General features: G+C 44.4%; 2 protein-coding genes across 4 annotated transcripts; both read right to left on the bottom strand.

Annotated features, from left to right (window-relative positions):
• Positions 1 to 3,680: 3,680 nt before the first annotated feature.
• On the bottom strand, positions 3,681 to 9,826 carry LOC119006245 (zinc finger protein 236). Of its 3 annotated transcripts, none has more exons than XM_037074748.1 (3): positions 9,693 to 9,826; positions 6,315 to 8,693; positions 3,681 to 4,583 (listed from the first exon to the last, which is right to left on the bottom strand). In XM_037074748.1, exons 2-3 carry the CDS (start codon positions 8,667 to 8,669, stop codon positions 4,218 to 4,220), a joined length of 2,721 nt encoding a protein of 906 aa, XP_036930643.1. In that variant the 5' UTR covers positions 8,670 to 8,693; positions 9,693 to 9,826; the 3' UTR covers positions 3,681 to 4,217. The 3 variants fall into 3 exon arrangements, with proteins under 3 accessions (XP_036930643.1, XP_036930644.1, XP_036930646.1); XM_037074749.1 differs by lacking the exon at positions 9,693 to 9,826 and adding an exon at positions 9,249 to 9,684; XM_037074751.1 differs by lacking the exon at positions 9,693 to 9,826 and adding an exon at positions 9,030 to 9,242.
• Positions 9,827 to 9,968: 142 nt separating this feature from the next.
• On the bottom strand, positions 9,969 to 20,313 carry ntd5 (ntl-dependent gene 5). The gene is made up of 8 exons (XM_037074755.1): positions 20,189 to 20,313; positions 18,264 to 18,398; positions 17,689 to 17,880; positions 13,028 to 13,160; positions 12,421 to 12,497; positions 11,768 to 11,950; positions 10,629 to 10,826; positions 9,969 to 10,524 (listed from the first exon to the last, which is right to left on the bottom strand). Exons 1-8 carry the CDS (start codon positions 20,253 to 20,255, stop codon positions 10,442 to 10,444), a joined length of 1,068 nt encoding a protein of 355 aa, XP_036930650.1. The 5' UTR covers positions 20,256 to 20,313; the 3' UTR covers positions 9,969 to 10,441.
• Positions 20,314 to 20,818: the final 505 nt, after the last annotated feature.

Raw genomic sequence — 20,818 nt, 5'->3', positions numbered from 1 at the left:
GTACACACACATCTCCAGCTGGACTGCTGATCTCTCTCTCTCTCTCTCTCACACACACACACACGCACACACACACACACCCATTGAATATTAATCATCATCAACTTGCACAGAGGACCTTGTAGGCTCAGCGATGCACCAGCCCAGTGGTGTCAATTAATGGATCACAATCTGTTTTGTGTCAATTTATTCTCCTTTTTTTACTGACAGAAGAGCATTTATTTAATGACCGAACCTTCAGAGTGACCTCAACAATATGTATGAAACATCTCAATGAGCCTCAACAACAGGAAGGTGAGGAGCATGTTTTAGTTCAGGCTCCATCTTTCATGGGATGGATGAGGGAGACGTCGCCTTGTAGGGGGAGTGATGGATGAGTGTGAAATGTTCCTGGGCAACATAAACAGTATAATCTGTCGTGGTATAAGCCCCATTATAACCTGATATCAACACAGTATGCAGGGACGCAGTCAAAATAACCAGATGTGAATGTTTTGGGGGTTTTTCTTCATATTTCTATGTTTATTTGCATAGATCATAAAAAGTTTATTAAAAGACATTTTTTAATACTCTGGTTCAGTGACTTACAGGCATACGTGGACTTTTAATAAAAAGGGAAAAAAAACAAGTTGGGTTAAAATATTTTTTCATGTAAATAGCTCTGTGAGTGTGTGTGTGTGTGTGTGTGTGTGTGTGTGTGTGTGTGTGTGTGTGTGTGTGTGTGTGTGTGTGTGTGTGTATAGCTTTATTTAAACAGTCCCTGCTGTTTGTGTAGAAGTTAATAGCAAAAAGGACCCAAATGCAGCTTTAATGATAAGCTGGTATATCAAAAACAGAAAGGCAGCAAAAACTAAGAGAGCAGGTGGAAGGGAAAAATGAACCGAGGAATAAGTACGCCAGGCTCAGTTTTTGTATCTGTTCCCTTTCATCTGCATGAACTACGCCACACCAAGTAAAGCGCGGGGGAAACATCAGGCACAAACTCCAAGTCAACACAGATGAGCTGACAACAGCAAGAGAGAAAACACATGGGCAGGACACACAGGAGGCCGATCAAGGACAAGCTCGAGGGAGGGACACCAGGACAAGACAGGAAGTGGGACAGCATGACACATGAGGATCAACCTTACAAAATAAAACAGGAAACAATGAAACAGGATCCCAACATCATGACAGTAAGTGGTGAAGCTATGTGTTGTTGTTTTCTTTATGACCTTGAACTATTTGATAGTAATATTTTTAAAGGTGATTATCACTGAACATATGTATTTATTTATATATGCCTGTTTCGTTTTTTTGTTTGGTTGGTTTTTTTTCACATTCTGGCTTCCTGTCAGCTTTACACTTTATGTGTATGAAATGATAACTCAGAATTAAAATTGAGTTTGTACTTACAGCAATGGTACCAGTGTGGTTTAGGCTAGTTTAAAACAGGGCTGCCCAAACCTTACAACAGGTTATAAGGTTCAATCTGGCCCACTAGATGTTTGTAGCCTAAAATGATATTATAGTATTTGTGCTCTTTTGTGTGTATTTCCTGCGTAAAAAAAAGGGTACGGTAGGTAAATAAGGAGGATTTTGAATTAATATTTATTTTAAAATGGACGGCACAGGATGTTGGTCATTTAAAGCAACACTGTGTAACTTTCATACTTTAAAATATCATCTTCAAAATCGTTTTGATGTGTCTTGAAAACAGGGTGAATGGCGTCGCTGTCTCAGCTATCATTTGTTTCTGCACTATGTAACTTCAGCGAGAGGGTAGGATCACAGCTTTACATACATGTTTACCTCAAGATAAACATTTTCAGCATTTAACATTGTTATGACGTAATGTTTGTAGTTGGCGCCTACATGACATCTGACAAATTGCTACAGACCTGGGAACATTGAGGACATTTTCAGTTTTTGTCCTCCGAGGGAGAAAGTTTGAGCACCCCTGGTTTGAAAGGAGCAGAACAAAGACTAAAAAATGAATAAGTAGAAAGTTTGCAAAAATGAACCTCTACACCTCAAAATCTTGGTATTTCAACACACTGATGCAACAACCCTGTAAGTTAAATCTCGCCATAAAGCAGATCTGCTGTTATTGGCAACTTTACCTACAACAATACAGGAAAGGTTCACACTCCTGTAAGTCTTTCCAAAGCCCATATGTAGAGAAATGTGATTGTTGCCTCCAGTGGAAGAGTTTGTGGATAAAATATTGCTTTTTGTACAAAAAGTACTTCTAAACTTCAGCCGGAGCTGATGTAAGGGTTAGACAGGCAGTCCAATCAAAAGTTATGGTCTTCTTAGTACAAAGTGTCTCCTTGTTGAGTTATGGCAGTAAAACAAAGAGGAAAGTGTGCGCCAAAAACGACTGTAACGTTGATAGATACCCACTTGTTTTATCACACACACTGCTGAAGATTTATCACACTTTCTGCTGAAGTTGGAAACGCATTTTTGCACTAGATCATGATCGTGATTTTAATTTTTTCCTCCCATTTTGTACTTGAAATCACATCAGGAAAGAATCCTGGTACAGCAAGTACGGACTAAAGAAACAGTTTTAACAGATAAAATGTACACATGGGTGTGTGAATATTGTTTTAATACTAATGTTAAGAAAAAAATGTAAACCGATCCATTACATGTCGAGCTACTATGCTTTGAATGACAAAATCTCTGAAAGTTGAAATTTGTTTATTGTATTTAACTTTTTCAGTTTGTTTATTCAGTTTATTCAGTCGTGAAAACAAAGACAGTTGGTTTATTTAGTCAATGAAAGACTCTCTTCCGACTGAAATATCTTCCCAAAACGACATTGTTGACCTTTAAACATCCGCTCAACCAAATAAAATAGTCCATGATGTCCCAGCACAGGATGTCTCTCGGCACCATGTTCTCTGTTCTCACACAGACTTTCTCAGTTAATCTTTGATCTGCACCTCTTTCGTTCCACCGACCCAAACTCGGCTACAATGCAGGGCGGTGCAGGCCCTTTCAGCATGCTAAAGCATCTCTACACACACACAATGGGCAGCACAGAAATAAGGAATTGGACGGCCATGAGGACCCAGTCAGGTCATTTGAGCGATACAGTATTTAATAACTTATCTGGAGCTTAGCTCTGTTAGGCTCTGTGGCTTAAATGGAGCAGAAAATTGAGAGAGTGCAAAAAAACAGAGGACCGTCTTACAAACTCAATTACTCCCTGGAGGCAGTCCAGCAGATATATATCAAGTATATCCTCCTTTTTTTTTCTTCTTTCACAAATATCCGTGTAAAGTCTGGTCTCGTCTTTGGTGATTAATGCAGAAAAGAGAATCGACCGTGAGGATCAGCTTAAATTAGAGGACAGATATGGACCCTGGCCCTCGCATTCATTACCAAAGAGTTATAAGAGATTAAAACCTTTTCATCAAAAGCCAATTTAAATATAATTCTTTTTTTTTAAACATCAGTATAGAAAAAGAGACCAAAGAGAAAGAAGATGGGACAAAGATTCAGTTACAGTTGACAGAATTTAATCCAAATAAGTTAACATAATTCACATTAAACCAAAAAAAAAAAAAACTCTGAATATAGTGTTTATGTTAGAATAAATCAATCTCTTACATGATATGAATCAAATACATAAAATAGACAGCGGCAACAGAAAAAGAAGTAAGCGGTTTCCTTCACAATATAAAAAAGTGAACATCGAGTTCAAATATAACAAGTGCAAATGACTCACAGTGTCTCTCACGGTACGAAAGATAGATCACATCTTTCACGTAATATAGTGCAGAAGTGCAGCTCTTACAAATAAGTTCTCTTCATATTTACACAGCCAGAGCAGAGAATGTTTTAGAGTTAATAATTTATCCTTCTTTTTCTGAGCACTTGAGGGTTTTTATCGTGAATTTGATGGGAATGCAACTTTGTGTCGGCGCATTAAATTCTCATATTGAACTCATGATTTCAAACATGAGCTCCCCGCGCCCCCTTCAGCTTTTCTCTCACAGGAAAGTTCGAGATCATGTATGACTTATTCGAAGGCTGTAATTTTTGGACCACTAAAATGGAATGGGAATACTATACATTCTTATAAATAAATTATTCGTAATAAATATTGCAAGTGCTCCCTTTCTTTGAATGTTAATAGACGCGGGCAGTTTGGGGTCCAACCAGAGTTACATATGGTCGCCCCGCTCATCTCCTCCTTCCCGTCACTATGTGCAGGCGACTCATTAAGTTTCCACCTCAGAGTCCGAGTTATCCAGATTAGACACAGTAGAGCTGTACCACTCAGCGCTCTCCTCTTCCTCCTGCACCCCCGACCCGCCACCCCCGCTGCCCCCTCCGTCTCCTCGACCACCTCCTCCCCTTTTCTCGTTCAGCATTTCCATGGCTACTTGGTGGTAAGGGTGTTTGCGTTTGGTGTGTCGGCGGAGCGTGTTGCGCTCGGCGAAGCGAGTGTGGCAAAGTTGGCACTGGTAGGGTTTCTCTCCGGTATGGACCCTTTGGTGGCGTTGGAGCTCACCGGCCTCCCTGAAGCGTTTGGCGCAGATGGGGCACACAAAGTTCCTCTGGCCTGTGTGGATGTGCTTGTGTCTCTGTAGAAGGGAAAAATAAAAGAGTAAAACATTTTACTGTCTGTGAGAACATCACTCAACAATTGACCATGGTGACCACAAAAACTGTTAAAATCACCAAACAAACATGCTTCCTTGTCTGACTGAAGGACAGGATTCTAAGGCGATAACATCTCTGCAGTGTTCCCGTCTTCATTTTAACGCTGATTCATCAGACATTCTTCCCTAGCTGCGCCTACTAGTTACTTTCAATTACTCGCCGAGTCTACAAAATGTCATGGAGTCGCGAGAAACGCTCATCACAGTTTAACAGAGCCCAAAGTGATGTCTCTAACTTGCTCCTTGCAGTCCACAGACTCTTCATTAAATCTAATAAATTGCACAGACGATCAGCAAAACTTGAATCAAATGTTTGAGAAGTAAGTGAAACTCATCCAGAGAGCAAGGGATTCATTTTCTTTTGATCAACGAATCGATTAGTCAACTCAAGGGTTCGCTCATTGGGATGAAAGAGACGTAATTTTGGCGGTTCATCTTAGGTCCGCAGAGCTTTGTAGCATCTTTCAGCTAACTGTTATGATTATCAGCTGTTTACCATGCTGTTGTGGTTCCCTCTTGGCGCTCTTACACCACCGAGCATGCACACAGCAGGCAGCTATTTTCAGCTAAAAAGCTCTAAAAACCCAACTGCACCCCTCCTGGTGAGCATTTAGCGGCAGGCAGACACAGTTAGCAATTAGCTGGTGAACATTGTGAAGTATTTCGCAGCTGGAGAGCCACATATTTCCCCCAAGAGTTTATGAAAAACAAATCTGGAGCTAAAAGGAGACCAAACTTATTTCTCAGATGGCCACAAACTTTTTTTGGTTTTTCCTAATGCACAAGTACAAATGGGTACATCCCAGAGCATCTACAGAAGCTGAAGACATTTAACATGGAGAAAGGACGATAAACAAACATGATCCTCAATTAGGGATGCATATGATCTGTATCAGCTGAAATGTCGACATCAGCCTAAAGCGAACGTTTCAGCTGATATGACAGATCAATAAAATGGTGCTCTGTAGGCCTGCAACTAATGATTTTTTTTTGTTGATTAATCTGTCAACAATTTTCTTGATTAATCATGTAGTTGTTTGGATTCAAAATTTAAAAAAAAAAATTGCCAAGTGTCATGATGACGTTCCCGAGTGTCCGTCACCAAAAGACATTCAGTTCATTGTCACAGAGGAGTAAAGAAAAATGAATTTTCACTCAAACATCAAAATAGTTGCCATCTAATTTAATGCAGGAGTATTTTTTTGCAGCTCTAGTGCTTTCGTTGACGAAGTAGTTCTGTTATTTTGCCCAGTAAATGTGCACATGTGTAAAGTAGAAGAGAGGGGCGGGCATAATAACACCTTCTTTCCACTACAGGAAAGACTTGATGTTCTCTGTGATAAGGTGAAAGAAATAGGTGCATGTATTGGTATCGACATCACCAGTTGGCCAAAATTAGTTGGAAATTATTGGCAAAAATCCAATAATGTGCATCCCATCTTTAAATAACTGCTCGTGTCCCTCCGTGCCTGCTCGGTGCGTAAATAAGCAGCTGTTTGCCAACATATCAGCTCGAAAAGGGGATGAAATGTCAGAACTGTGTTTGCAGCTTGAACAGTCACTGCGCTCATCATTTGTAACACCTGCTCAGGTGATTTGCGTTATTACTTAATACTGCTGATGAAATGATGGCTGTAATTAGCTCGCACCGACCTGCAGATGGCTGGAGCGCTTGAAGGCTTTGCCGCACTGCTGGCAAACGTGAGGCTTCTTCTGCGAGTGGGTGATGGCATGCCGCTCCAGGTCAGAGAGGTAAAAGAAGACCCGCGGGCACAGCTGGCAGTATAGCACCCTGCGGGGGCCCATGGTGCTGGGCGACTCTTCCGGGGAGAGGGGATCGAGCGGGTCGAGGGGCTCCAGTTTACTGGAGGAGAGGGCGGGTCCAATGGGTGGGGAGGGAGGAGCAGCGGCGTTGGAGAAGTAAAGGTGGTCGTCCAGAGGTAAATGTTGTGAGTGCAGGTCAGACGGGTCGAACTGGGGCTCGGAGGCTGGTGATTGGGCCTCTGAGCTGGGCTGAGCTGAGGGGTCGTAGATTGAGCTCGCGGACTGCGGGTGCGGAGAGGACGCTGTAAAAGTTGATGGCTTGTTGTTTTCGTTTGAGACTTCTTCAGCAGATATGGCTTCGCTTCCAGAGTTTGAATCGGAAGAGCTGATTTGGGGGTGGAGGAGGGGAGTCGTGCTGCTGTTGTCGTTCTGGCACACGGAGAGAACAGAGTTTACATTGTTCGCCCCTGACAGGATGACAGGGGGGTTGTTGGGGCTCAGTCTGATGACTGGGTGGGAGAGAGGCGATCCTAGCGTGCCGACCTGACCGGAGGGCAAAGGGAGGGAGACCGGGGCCGAGGCTGCTGTGATCTGGGACAACTGACCGGTGGAGGGGTCGAGGACGGCGATAGGGGTGGAGGTAGAGGCAGTATCACCCGAGGAGGAGGGGACAGATGAGAGCAGGAGGAACATGGGGGTGGAAGCACCAGGTGAGGCAACGGAAAGGGGGAGTGTGAGACCCATCGGAGCTGAGGAGAGCTGGGGGGAGGAAACGGAGGATGACAGAAGGAGAATGGGAGCGTTGGTCGAGGGGTTAGTGAGGATCTGAATGGGCTGCGAGGGGACTGATATCCCGGAGGAAGGGGACAGAGCGGCATTAGCCTGAGCAGATTTAACGCCCGGCTCTGCAGCCTTAGAGGGATCAGAGTTAAGAGTCAAACTCGTGTTGACCTCTGGAGTCTTTGTCTGATCAACAACTAGTGATGGAGAGTCAGTCGCAGGGGCGGGTGAGGGAGAAACGTCATCTGAAGGTGCTTTTAGTGCATTATCTAAACTTTGGCTGAGGCTAGGGTCTTGTGGTGACCCCCTCCCCTCTACCTCCGCTGCTGAATTAGCCTGATCCGACTGAGGATCCTCTGATGTGGCGGCGTCGACTTGCGGCACTTTGAGTCCGTCTGGACTGAGGGTGTATGGGATCCCCTGGTCGTCGATGAGAAGAAGGTTTTCAGTGTCGCCGTCTAGCGAGGAGAGGGAGTTGAAGACAGAGGAAGAAAAGAAAGAGGGAGAAAGGAGAGAGTCTTCGAGCGCATCTGTGCTGCCACCCTCGTCGTCCTCTTCGACTATGTCTCGGTCCCCCTCGCCCTCGTATTCATCTACCTCCATGATCAGCGAGCTCTCGCAGCCAGAATCGTCCAGAAAGCGTCCACACCTCCTCTCTCGACTCTCTCTTTTCTTGGGCAAACTCAGGTCCAGTGGCTCTGTCTGTTCTTCATCAACCCTTTTACAAAACTTCAAATCCGTTCCTTTCAAAATCAGGGGGAGGCTGTCCTCAATGTCTCTCTCTGTTGTTTCCTCTTTAATGGCTTGCTTGCTCAGGATCTTAACTGTATGTGTTTCTGAGGGATCAGTGTGGATCTTGGCACCCGAATCATCTCTCTTTCTGCACATCTTTTCCTCTGCCCCTAGGAATGATTCTTGTTTACTGTCCTTAGTCTTCTCATGAGCCACCTCTTTGATATCTCCTTCACTTTTCACGGCAGATATTTGGGTTTTACTTCGGTTTCTGTCCGAGCACACTGCTTCAGAAGAGACCGAAACAGGTCTTCTGACATGTGAGCGAGCAAAGTCTTTGGTCAGGCTGATGGCAGAGTTTGTGATTGGCCTCTTGCACCGTGGGGGGACGACAATTTTGAGTCTGATTGGCCGGCTGCGCGACACAGGCACTCCAGTCTTGACTGTAATTGGCTGTCTCAACCCACCAATCTTGCTTGTTTCCTGAGAGGCTGGCTTAGAAGTCCCACCCACCTCTGGCTTTTTCCCATTGATTGATAGAGCATCTTGCCTGATGGTCACTGCTGCTTTGACAGGGCAGGGCTGGAGGTTACCTGGCACAGTACTGGGTGAGGCTTTTTCCTTTGCCTCCAAAAAGCCCTCTGTCACTGGCCCTGATCCCTCTGTGCACTGGCTGCCATTTTGGACATCCAGGCTGCCACTGGTCAGGACTGAAGCCAACTGAGAATCCATTTTGGGGCATACCCATTTATATTTCTACAAAAAAAAAAATTTTAAAAAGAATAACATAATCAATTAGAAAAACCAGCATTCAAATAAACACATTTAATGGTAGCAACAAAAAAACAGAGGGGATTTAAAGAAATATCCTGAGATGGGAGGAACAGCTCAGTTTGAGTTGTGATTATTGGGGTCAAGTTTAGTGCAAAAGCCTTTTTTTAAATGTACGGATTCACATTACTAACAGCCTGTAGATGAGGCACAATGTGCCCCCTTAACTCCTCACTCCGACATGATGATCGACTCATTTGACCCTCCTCCTCCTCCTCCTCCCCCTCTTCCTCCTCTACACACCGTCCTGTTAATTGTTACCTTGCATGATCTTAAATTCTAGCTCAGCGGATTTTCGTCTTCTTTCTCTTCTTCTTCTTTCTCGAGCGGAGCCGTCGATCATTGAGAGAAACGGGGTCCGAAAACCACATTTCCTGTCTCACGCGCAGCTTCAGATATTATCGCGGCGTCACATTTCAAATTGAAACATCAACACCAGTCCGAATTGCAAACACAAATAATAAGAAAACACACACATGCCTGCTGTGGATAATGTTTGAGAGAAGGGACCAGCAGCTCTGTCCGCGGAGGACGCCATTACGCACAGTCCCCGGTCCGAAAACGCCAATATTATTACGGTGCGTGTGCGCCGTGACAGCCTCGGACCTGGGACAACGCCGCCGCTGAACGCGCACGGAGCAGAGAACCGTGTGTACCTACGGACGGTCGCGGCGCGGAGCGGATCCGTCCCTTTGCTCCGGAGCTTCCTCGGACCTACAGCCAGCCATTTTAGAGCCGAGGGTCCGAGGCAGCGCGAGCGCAGCCCGCCGGCTTCAGGACAAACTTTCCCGCTGTCATTTTCCCTCCCTGCAGCCCTGCTGTCAGAGCCGGCGGAGGACGCGCCGGACGCTCCGTCGATACATTTAAAAACTGTATTTTAAACTATACTCCACCCATACACTCGCTGCATAGGGACTGGCTTACCCGTGCTGAGGATATTTCCGGAGGACCAAATATGACTGTGCAGTGTAAAGGGTGATGCTGCGAATGCCGAGGGAGGGAGGGGTCAAGGGGAGTTGCTATGGTGTCGCAGCCTACCGGGTCCGACCAGCAGCCATGTTCAGCCTATGAGTACGGTTGAACCTGCAGCCTGCAATGAAAGGCTCTGTGTGCGCCTGAGAGTCAGAGAGACGGGAGGCAAAAACACCTCGGGCACAAAGAGGATGGAGAACAGTGAACTTGAACTCACACAACTGCATGTTTTTTTGTTGTTTTTTTTTGTGTGTGTTTTTTTGTACTTTACTTTATTCCAAATGAACACTTACAAGCCTCGAGAACTTGGTGCGTCACGCTCAAACAGAGATCACACAGTGAGACATCACAGAGTCATTTACAGGGAGGTATCATCACGTAGCATGTGTTTATGCATCAAATATACATCTACAGTGCGCTCGAGCAGGAGGAGCGTTGGAGTAATACTTGAGAGGATTTTGCAGATTATAATTATGCCCCGCAGTTCGGAGAGGGTGAGAGCGGGGGCCACGAGCACAGGATAGACAGCTTAGCCCGCTGATCCACAACAATGTGTCAGCGTCGCAATCGTTGCATAGATAGTGGAAGCAGAAAGCTGCAGAGTGGAGAAAGGACAACCGCTGCAGGCGATGGATGCTGCTGGTGTGAGTCAGGAACGGTTTAATGAGTGTCGGACAGGTCGAGGTCACGCATCCGGGTCATCACTCCACATCACCAGGCTCACACGCTTCAATCTCTGAGACCAGCCGGTGAGGGAAGAGTTTAAACTGCAACCACGTGGGCTCTGAAAAATAAAGAAAAAAGGTGCATCAATATTGCAAAAAGTCTCAACCCGTCTGTCATGTTCTGAGACGGGCGGCCTGCGTGTCTCCGTGGTCTGGGTTTTACCGAGGTAGCAGCTTGGTGGCTGCAGCTCTCCGTCAAAGCAGGTCTGGTTCGCGGTGAGGCTGCACTGCTTGCGAGGGTGCTTGCAGAAGAATATCACATCTTCCCCGTGAGGAACCACGCCGTCTGTCACGTCAAATGGCCAGCGCTTCACTCCACCAATCACCACACGGCTTCGCGCAGCGGGGATGAGACAGCGAGCTGTGCAAATGATCAACAGGGTGTGAAAGTAGAAAGTTAGCATCATACACATAATGATTTGTGTGTAAGTATCTACAAACATCCATAATGAAATGCATCAAACCCATACATAATATGATACTGGCTATTTGGGGCCAGATGTCGATAACAATATTACGATATCACAGTATCTCTCGGATGATATTCTTTAATACATACAAAAACTTTTTTTTGTTGCAATGATCCCTCAAATGTGGTAAATAAACACTTGTGATAGAGACACGTAAGACTTTAGTCACACAGCGGCCATTTTGATCTGATGTCATATCCAGACTGAGAACATGTGATGCTGCTGTGTTCCAGGTTGCAAGTCGTGAAAAACGTAGGGATTCTGATAAAAACATATCATGTCAGCACATCAACTAAGAAAGATGATGGAGAGCCAAAATCCGCAGGACATCGGGCCATATTTCAAGTAAAAGGACACATTTGATAGCCCAGTGGCTAATGTTAGCGTTCAGCCACTTCCTAGCTGAAGTGACTGTTTGATTACATCCAGTGCGGTTTTTGTTCCAGGCTGAATTAAATATGTTGCTGAGAGTTTAAGATGCATTTATGCCTGTCTATCTTAGCATGTTATGCCATCAAACAATACATTTAGCTAGGAAGAGGTTGAATGCTAACAGAAGCTAATGGGCTATTGAAAATGTTGTTTCACCTGTATGTTTTCAATATCCATTTTATTTTCATTTGCAGATCGAGTAGGGCAGTGAAATTATAACAATTTGTCAGATTCTCCACATTTATACAATCTGCAGTCCGAAACCTCTAAATAATTACTATTATCGGCACATACTGGACAACATTTACGCTCAAACTAATCTGTGATGAGCCAATATCAGTAGTTAATATCGGTCCACCGGGCCCTTATTTCTTGAGTGTCCTTCTGAAACATCCCTCACCTCTGCAGTATGGAGGCGATGCACTCCAGCTGCCATTCGACAGGCAGGTGACCTTCTGCGGTCCGTCCAACAGGAAGTTCTTTTTACAGAGGTAGTGGATGTCAAAGCCGACTTCATATTCCGTCTTCTGGACGGCCACCACGTAGCCCTGCTCCACGTCTGGAGGAGGCTGGCAGTACACTTCTGAAAGAGCGAGAGGAGCAGATCATTCAGGAGACAAGTGGAGACAGAGAGCTTGAAACTACAACCATGTCCAGTCCTTCTTTTGTTGGTCTCATCTCTATTTTGTTTCAACAGAAACCAGGGTCATTCCTTGGAGTGCGGTCTGTGGAGCAGGCCATGCCATCCCACATGTGGCCACAAGATGGCAGAAAAGCACCATGAGACAGAGCAGTAGATCTCGATAAAGACCACTGTAGAGGTTTGTGTGTTTCTGTCAGTCGCCTTCTTTGATTCACTCTTTTTTTAACGTGCACACACACGAGCACATGAACACAAAAAAGGCATGTCATCCCTTCACAGCAAACACGTGCAGGTATCTCGGACCGACCAACAACCGCTCCGTCTTCCTCTCCGGCTAACCTTGAAAGATGCATGAGGTCGAAGCATCACACACACACGGCCAGGGCTAAAACACACAGCTGCACACTTACTTTTACAGATGGGGTGAGGATACTGCCAGGTCTGATTATCCTGGCAGAAATTTTCACTGCTCCCCACGATATCCGCCCTGCAGGAGAGAAGGGAGAGAGTGATGGAGACAGATGGCCATGTGACAAGTACAGTATTGACAGCTGAGGAGCGCCGTCTAAATAAAAGTGATGAAAAAGGTGTAAATGATTCCCTTTTTTCCACTCTGCCTCTCTTTCACAGTGTCTAAATGTTGTGCGCACAGTTCTGGCTGACACATACACTCAGGCTCATCTTATCCTGCGGATGAGTCAGTGTGTAAAGGGGAGTCAATACAAGATTAGACTGTAATGACCCAGTTAGCTCAATGGAGGGATCGTCAGCTGGGAGATCAAAATGAATTCCCTGCCATTCATCGCCCATCATCCGTCGTTCCCCAACACCTCTCCTGTAACCAAGCCCCCCCACCACCACCACTTCTTCTTCACACTCCATCCCCGTCTTCTCACTTCCTCCATTTCTACCTTCACATCATTTCAGGTTTTCAGAGCCTCTGCCTACACACTCCATGACCCCAACCCCCCCCCCACCCCACCCCCCCCAAACCCCCCACCCCCATCCTTCTCTCACCCAGACAGGCAGCTGTAGCGGATGGATGTTCCGACTGTGGCGTCACCCTGGATGCTGAAGGTGTCGGTGACTTCCTCAGGCAGAGGGCAGGTTCGGGCAGCGGCAGGTTCTGGTGACTCATCCTCTGAAGGTCCTAGCAGAACAGAGGGTTCAAAGATTTTTTATTTTTTATTTTTTTAAGTAAGAAGTAGCAGCACCACACCGCAGAAATACTCCAACGCAAGTGCTGCATTGAAGAAAAAATACCCAAGCCAAGTGAAAAACAGACCAACCTTTTGTTTGTTGCTTTTATGCCAATTCTTCAACCAAAAAAAATTCCATCCCCACATAGCAGAGGTACATTTACTCAAGCGCTGTACTCAAGTACAGTTTTGAAGTGCTTGCACTTGATACTGCTTCATTTTCCTCACTTCTCCTAAAACTCAAATGCAAATATTATAATACTGGTAGGGTTGCAGCAATATACTGCACTCAAGGTACACTGCAGTATGAAAATTGTAAGATTATCATGTAGTGTACATTTACTCATATACAACAAGAGCAGCGGAAAACATATTGCAAGGGAATTCAAAAGTAGAACTAAAATTTCGCCAATTTCTATAAAATATAAAAATCAAAAAATAATGCTTTGATGCAAAAAAAATCACATCAGTTTTCTCAGACTGTCCAGCCAGTTGCAGCACTGTATTCGCCCTCTGTCTGGCTCCTGTCTCTTTAAGGCACCCCGCTCTGATTGCTCAGCTCACACATGCCTGACCCTGCCTCACTAACAAGAACAGAGCAGTTAATTATGCAAATGTTCAACAGGGTGACAAAGGTGCAGAATTAAAGGAAGGACTACTGAAGAGGCGTTTCAGGAGCAGTGTTTTCTGTGGGAGACAGGAGCTTCCGTTGATGCGAACATTGACCTTTTGACGTCTCAAGATCTTTTACGTGCAACAGAGCATAAATAACACACTGGGGGAAAAAGAAAATAGTCTCCTTTAAGAGAGTACATAGGAAACCTACAAACTTATGAAATACTTCCAACAGCACAGTAAAGTGATTAAAATCACACTGATGCACTTACTTACTTGAATGTGTTGTAAATCATGTTTTTATACTGCTTATAAGGGTTTCCAAAAGTATATAAAACTATAACTGAATACTTCTCCCATCACTTCCCTCTCATGACAGTAATGTGTGTAAAGACTGAAATGCAGCAACACCCTGTGTGCAGAAGAAAGTAAATGGGTCTCAATACATTCGTACAATTACACACACAAACACAGAAAACACACTGGAATCAGTGTGTAACTGTTGCATGATGACGGGACTTTACAGGTAACATCCATTAGCAAGAAGAGAAGGAAAGAAGGATTAAAGGAAACATGACAACGTGAAAGAAGGGAAGAGCGGATGGACCGAGGTAAAATGTCCGTCCTGCTACCTCATTTGACTTGTATTAACCGAGGTTTGTATTTAGTTTGTGACCCACAGAGGCGTTTCACCCAATGTCTTGTTCTATTTAAGTTACAACAACCCGTCTTAGGTAATAAATCAAAGTTCGATGAGCAGGTAAATCGCCGCCCCACACCTCTCTCCGATCTCACAGCTATATCTGTGATTGTATAACACCTGGCACTGTTCTTTCCTGGATGTTTGAGTACCTCACGCTCGTGGAAATATAAATATCAAGAGTGGTGCTTGGAGAGAGGTTGGAGTGACCCGGGCTCCATCAAGCGCGGGGTTTCGGAGCTGAGCACGGCTTTGAAAAAGGCAGAGACAGCTCTTGCCTGAGGGCTGTCTTAGGTATCTGAAGCCAGAGAAACGTTAATATAAGAATGCAAAGGGACCTGAGGGAGAGGGAGAGTTACGCGTCTGTTTGGCTGTGGATGAGAGCCCGAAGCCGAGTTCTGTTTTCATATATCGCCCCTTCTTCTGCTTCGTACTGCTGCCACCCACACAGGCTGCAGCACCAAACTGCTACGAAGCAGGTACATCAAATTCATCTTTTATTTATTTTTTCTAAATGATCACACAGTCATTTTGAATGAGCCACCGTGTTAGATGTGCAGCAATCTGATCGAGACGAAGATGTAAAGGTTGTGATTTTACTCTGTTTTACCCACCCCCAAAAAACACCATGCACACAGATGCATGCACACGGCACAAAACTAAATAGCCTGGAGCTGCATGCATGTCCTTGGCTCCCATTGTAGAGAGAGACCTTATCAGAGGCCTCAGATGGAAGAGGATGAGAGGAGAAGGAGATGAGAGGAAAAGAGGATGAGAGCAGAGGAGAGGAGAACAGGGAACAGAAAGGCCTGGAGCAGCGTGAGCAAGAGAGCTCTCTGACTCTCCTGACTGTGATGTCGCCCACACACACACACACACACACACACACACACACACACACACACTAACACTAACACACACAAACTCTGTAACACATCTGCAATCCGCCCCCCCACACATACACATCTAATGTATACGGGGAAAAAAAAAAAAAAATCTACCTCTCTATCTCTCCGCCACGAACACACACACTCTCTGGCGCTCGCTCACACTCACACCATGTGCACGCAGCTCGGTGCCACTTTGACAGTGATCTGCCGCCCACTGCCTCTCAACAGGCATGAAGGAGCTCGACTCACACATGCAAAGGACACACAATACAAACGCTCTCACACGTTCAAAGCCCACCTACCTTCTGCCCGTCTCTCAGCAGGAGGATACACTACGAGAGAGAGCTGATAATCGTATCCTTATTTCACATCTTTTGTAAAGATGCAAAAAAAAACTCTCGAGGGTGACACAGGGACCCAGCTGGGTGGAGGATTCCTCAGAAAGCATGTTTACTGGAGCTCCAGGTTCCTTTTAAAGTTGAATTGCATTGTTTTTTCGTTGTTTTTTTTCAAGCGATATGCAAAAAACACATTTGCAGGTGCTGTATGATGAGATGTGTCGAGATACAAGGAGGAATTGACGGCATTACTTAATGTACCGCTGTGCAGCCTTGCAGCACAGCGGTAGAAGTAATAAGGCTGCACAGCAGTCAAGAACATTTTGTCTTTTGAGAGCTACATATTCAGATTTATCATTTTTGTTCTATATTTAGAGCGACAGAGAGAACAAATGTTTAAGACTGTCGGGGCACAGTGGTACTTTGTAACTTGTAATCACTGGAAAGCCCTCTGTTGTTTCTTGAAGAATTGACTTCAGCTGCTCGTGCATTTGTTTAAATGTGATTACAGATTTGCTCTGTCTGCAGCCTGTGTAAAGTAGGCACATTTTTAAAGCAGCCCTGGTGGTCACATGTCAGTTTAAGGTCAATAAAGAGATTGCAGAGGAGCTGTAACACATCACAAGATCAGACACAACATGAGTGAAGCTCATAGTGATCAGATAAACTGTGTTCAAGAGGCTGTCATTTGGGTTCATACAGTATAGTATATTTGGGATGAATTTCTCATGGGGCAACTTTAAAAGTACCTTCAATTAAAACAATCACTAGGAAGAGAAAGAGAGGAAATAGCAGTTTAGATGTTATGATATCTATGTATTGTGTTGTGGTGATATCAACTAAAGTTAGCATGCTAGCTAGTTTTCCCTGGCCCCTCTGGTCCCCGAGCTCTAGACATTAACTACACAGCTACACATCTAACTGAGCTAACTGAGCTAACTAGCTGACAGCAGTTACAGTTAGCAGTTACTATGATTTTTGACCGCGATTTGTTTAAAGTGTAAATTTGCCAGGTGGCTTATTCTTACATATTGCACCTTCAAACAACAAAACGATATCACTTTCAATATTAGATATAATATTACTTTGTATTACTCTTCAGTAATATTGTATATAATATTATAATATATATATACTCTCTTTTTAGTTTTTTACAGAGTACTTATTTTTGTGTTTGTATTTTTATTGTTATTCTGTAAGGCATTGATGTCAGCATGTCCTGTTTCATTCTGATGTTTTTTGTTGCATTTTATCCTTTGATTCTAAAGTCTGGCACAAGAGTTTCCTTCTTTTCTTTTCTTTTCTTTTCTTTTCTCTTCTCTTCTTTTCTTTTCTTATAAACACATTTCAATCTAATGTTGTCTTACAGTAGACTACATAATGCAAGTTATTATAATAGCACCACAAACTATGAAAAACAAAACTTTTCTGTGCCGTGGCGCACACACAAATAGCACACATAAATGCATATACATCCATGTGATTTTCACGAACACACATGCATGTGTATGTTTAGTGTCCCTCTATTTAAACGTATCAGCAGTTCACCAGTGAGATCTGCAGACAGCCAGTATGAACAACTGAAGCTCTGGTTGCCATGGCAATGAGAATAGGCCCCAGTTGTGCAATGTCTCAGTCGGCACAATCACAATATCTCTCTATCTCTATCTGTCTGTCTGTCTGCCTGTTTGACTGACTGACTTGCATAAACCCAATAAATAAACCCCTAAAAACAATTGACTCCGTTGATGTGAACACACGAACTGTGCACACTCACATGAGGTGACCTGCTGATGCTTCTGTTAAATAAGAGAAAGAATATTTAACATAGCAGCATTCCTCCAGATGTGCATTACCTGTGGTGTGAGGTCCCCGTTTTAAAACAACAAGAGCATGAATGCGAGAATGAACATTTCTCTGCTGAATTCAAACCCACCTGTGCAGATGGGCTCATCCCCGCTCCACTGTCGGTCACCTTGACAACGGCGAATAGTGACATCCAAGCCGCTGGGCAACGTGAATCCGGGCTTGCAGCGCACTTCAAGCAGGGCAGAAAAGGACTGAGTGGGAGAGAGGAGGCGAACCACTGAGTTTTCACTGGGGGGTAAAGGCCAGGGACAAGTTCGACCTGAGGAGAGAAGCAAACAATCGTCAGACTGTGCTGGATTGTTCCTTGTATAATGCAAATTAAACACTTTGCTCTAAAAACCACTAATGAGGTTGTATAACCTACTGGATCCATGCACACTGCCCCCCCCCCCTTTTTTTTTTTTTTACAGTGCACAAGCATAATGACAAGCTTGTGTTCAGCCCTCACATTTTGTGCATGAGCAAGGCTTTTATTTTATCCTCCAGGAAAAACACACACAGATGTATGTTGGCACAGCTGTGAATAAACACACACACACATAAACACATTTTATGGCTGACCCCACAGTGGTGCTCAAAGTGACTACCAAGGGCACACACACACACACACGCACACAAACACACATGCACCCAAATGGTTACCTGGAGCCACACAGCTGAGACCACACTGGCCGTCACACAGACACTGCCGTTTGTTGCCACAGTCTCTGTCAGCTTTGCAGGGCCGAGGGCACGTCCTCCTCCTCTCCTCTCCCAGGAGTCTCTCTGGACACGACCCTGTTGTGACACCACACACACAATCACACCTTCACCTTCACACTCTTTTTACGGCCCCTTGTAAAAAGAGAAAAAACGAAAATTAAAAAAAACATACCAAAAAAAAAAACGAGACACGTAAATGCTGAGGGCCGCAATTGAGATTTTGTTTGCCAGCTCTGCTTTGTTTTTGTGTTGGGAGGAGAGGACATTCAACGTGGGTGGCCGGGCAAACATTTGCCACCTAGGTTGCCAGATAAGTAAGTATTTAAATGGCAGCCTTTATCACTCTTTGCTATTCAACTATCAATCTTGTTTTCTAGAAAAGTGACTGTGCTGTGAGTAGTTTTTTTGAGGGGGTTTTTCTCAGCGGAGTAACTTTGTCTCGAAATGCTGTCTGAGCAGTATTTTTCTATAGGCGTTATATAGAGTATTGTAACAACACCTCCTCGTTTCCCTCACTTCTCCATATGCATCCCATCACACGTCATAAACTTAAATTACATTGGACGCCAACATCAACACACCCTCAACGTCCAGAACATTTGAGGGGGACGAGCGGGGGGGAGGAAAAAGGGGGGCATTCGACAGGGTTCCCCCAGTTTTCATCTCTCAGAATGAAAACATGTGGACCACTGTATTCACTCTGCCCAACGCACATGTCAACACACATGTGCAGCATTCCTGGAGACACAGTGTACAGTACATACATGGAATATAAGTAATGGCTGCACATCTTAAGTATGGAGGACGGAGAATCCGAATGAAGGTGTGTGTGTGAAAATGTTCAGAGATGATCCTGCAGAGATGTCTGCATTTAAACACTGCAAAGACTCAATATGATTTTTAATCCTACTTTCAAGTTAAAATGATCCCATTACACCTGATATAAGATACGATCACATAAAAGGAAGAATTTCATGGAGATAAAGATGGGACATGTTTTCAGAGGTGGCAGGAAACTAAGAGACAGTAATTCTCCATTGTTCTTAAGTAGATTTTTCAGGTATCTCTACTTTACTTGAGTATTTATTTTTGTGACAACTTTCTGCTGTTACTTCTTGTTTCTTGAAAGCATGCTCTTTACATGAGCTTTAAAGCATTTGAGGGGAGTTATTCTAATTTAAGGTGCTTTACCGACACAGAACGTCCGTATTTGACGTCCATGGAAGAAGACTCAACAATCAATCTTTCTGGTGTGTTTCACGAACAGCTCAGACAAATCCTACTTATTCCGCCTTTAAAATGAATATGACGTGTGATGTGATGTGAGGTTCAGCTAGCTTTGCACAGAAATGACCAGTAAAAATGTCCATCAGAGGGATCCTTTTTACTTTGAGTGCATTTCACACTCATATTTTTTTACTTTGACTTGAGCAGAGATACTGTACTACTATTTGTACTTTGTCACCTCTGCATGTTTTAAATTGGCAGTTCTTTTTATTACATTTATTACATTCTTTTTTTTAAAAAAGCAATTTAGCAATCTGGATTTTTTGGCAATTGAGGCTAGGGACATTTTTTAATCCAGTATAAACACCATTGGTTATTTTTCAAAATGCACACACATATATTGCACAGTCTTTGCAGAAGTCATGCACTTGCATTTTAAGGTCCTGATGGCAAGTGAGCGCAGCTGTACGACAGATTAATTGCACAGTCCTCAGCCATGATTGTCTTTATTTTAGAATACAATCTACAGAGCAGCTATGCACACAGGGGAAAGGCTCATTTAGTGCTGTGTTTATTGTATGTGCAGCGTTCAGTGACATCTATCAGGTGTGAGGGATGAACGCAGTCAGAGGGCTTACCTGGAGCCTGCAGGGACACGGTTCCAGTCAGAGCCCACAGGGACAGCAGCAGCAGTGCACAGTCCATCCTTGAAGCCAGGCCTCAGACGATATGAGGGAGGGACGCACAGACACGGCAATTTAAGGAAAGGGGGAACAACGGTTGGGAGGGAGTGAGAGGCAGAGGGTGGGGTGGGGGTGGCTTCGGTGGTGGGGGGACATGGGGGGAGAAGTGGACGGGGGCAGAGCCCAGGAGCACACATCTGGTTCGCGTTGGGAAGGAGAGATTTCAGGAAAATTCCATTCTGAAGGACCTTTCACCCATTTCTGTTGAGACAGCAGATAAAGGGGATGACATGTGCACACGCACACCAAATAAACAGGAAGTGCTAACAACCGGAGGAAATTGATGGACTTTACCTGAAGTCATGAGTGCTCCTCCTTTACATCCAGTCATGCCCTGACCTCTGACTTCCTGTATATCTTTCACTCTATTACTGATTTACAGGCCAGTACGTGCTTTTATTATGTAATCAAACCTGCCGCTCTTAGAGAGTTCATCCTAAGCATGAGGACTTTATTCAGGGTGCATTTAATTTAGAAACGTGAAATAATCCTTAAATATCCAAGGGGAGCAGCATTGCCTTTTGT

This window comes from Acanthopagrus latus, chromosome 17 (genome assembly GCF_904848185.1).
Source record: "Acanthopagrus latus isolate v.2019 chromosome 17, fAcaLat1.1, whole genome shotgun sequence".
In the NCBI taxonomy this organism is placed as follows: Eukaryota; Metazoa; Chordata; class Actinopteri; order Spariformes; family Sparidae; genus Acanthopagrus; species Acanthopagrus latus.
The sequence above is the reverse complement of the archived record's forward strand: the minus strand, read 5'-3'. Positions and strand labels throughout refer to the sequence as shown.

Excerpts from the sequence above, each read along its gene's own strand:
- LOC119006245 (XM_037074748.1), bottom strand. The coding sequence starts at position 8,669 with ATGGATTCTCAGTTGGCTTCAGTCCTGACCAGTGGCAGCCTGGATGTC. Across the intron at positions 4,584-6,314 it reads AGCGCTCCAGCCATCTGCAG|AGACACAAGCACATCCACAC; the intron begins GTCGGTGCGAGC and ends TCCCTTCTACAG.
- ntd5 (XM_037074755.1), bottom strand. The coding sequence starts at position 20,255 with ATGGACTGTGCACTGCTGCTGCTGTCCCTGTGGGCTCTGACTGGAACC. Across the intron at positions 17,881-18,263 it reads TCTCAGCTGTGTGGCTCCAG|GTCGAACTTGTCCCTGGCCT; the intron begins GTAACCATTTGG and ends TTCTCTCCTCAG. Across the intron at positions 12,498-13,027 it reads CGCTACAGCTGCCTGTCTGG|GGCGGATATCGTGGGGAGCA; the intron begins GTGAGAGAAGGA and ends TCTCTCCTGCAG.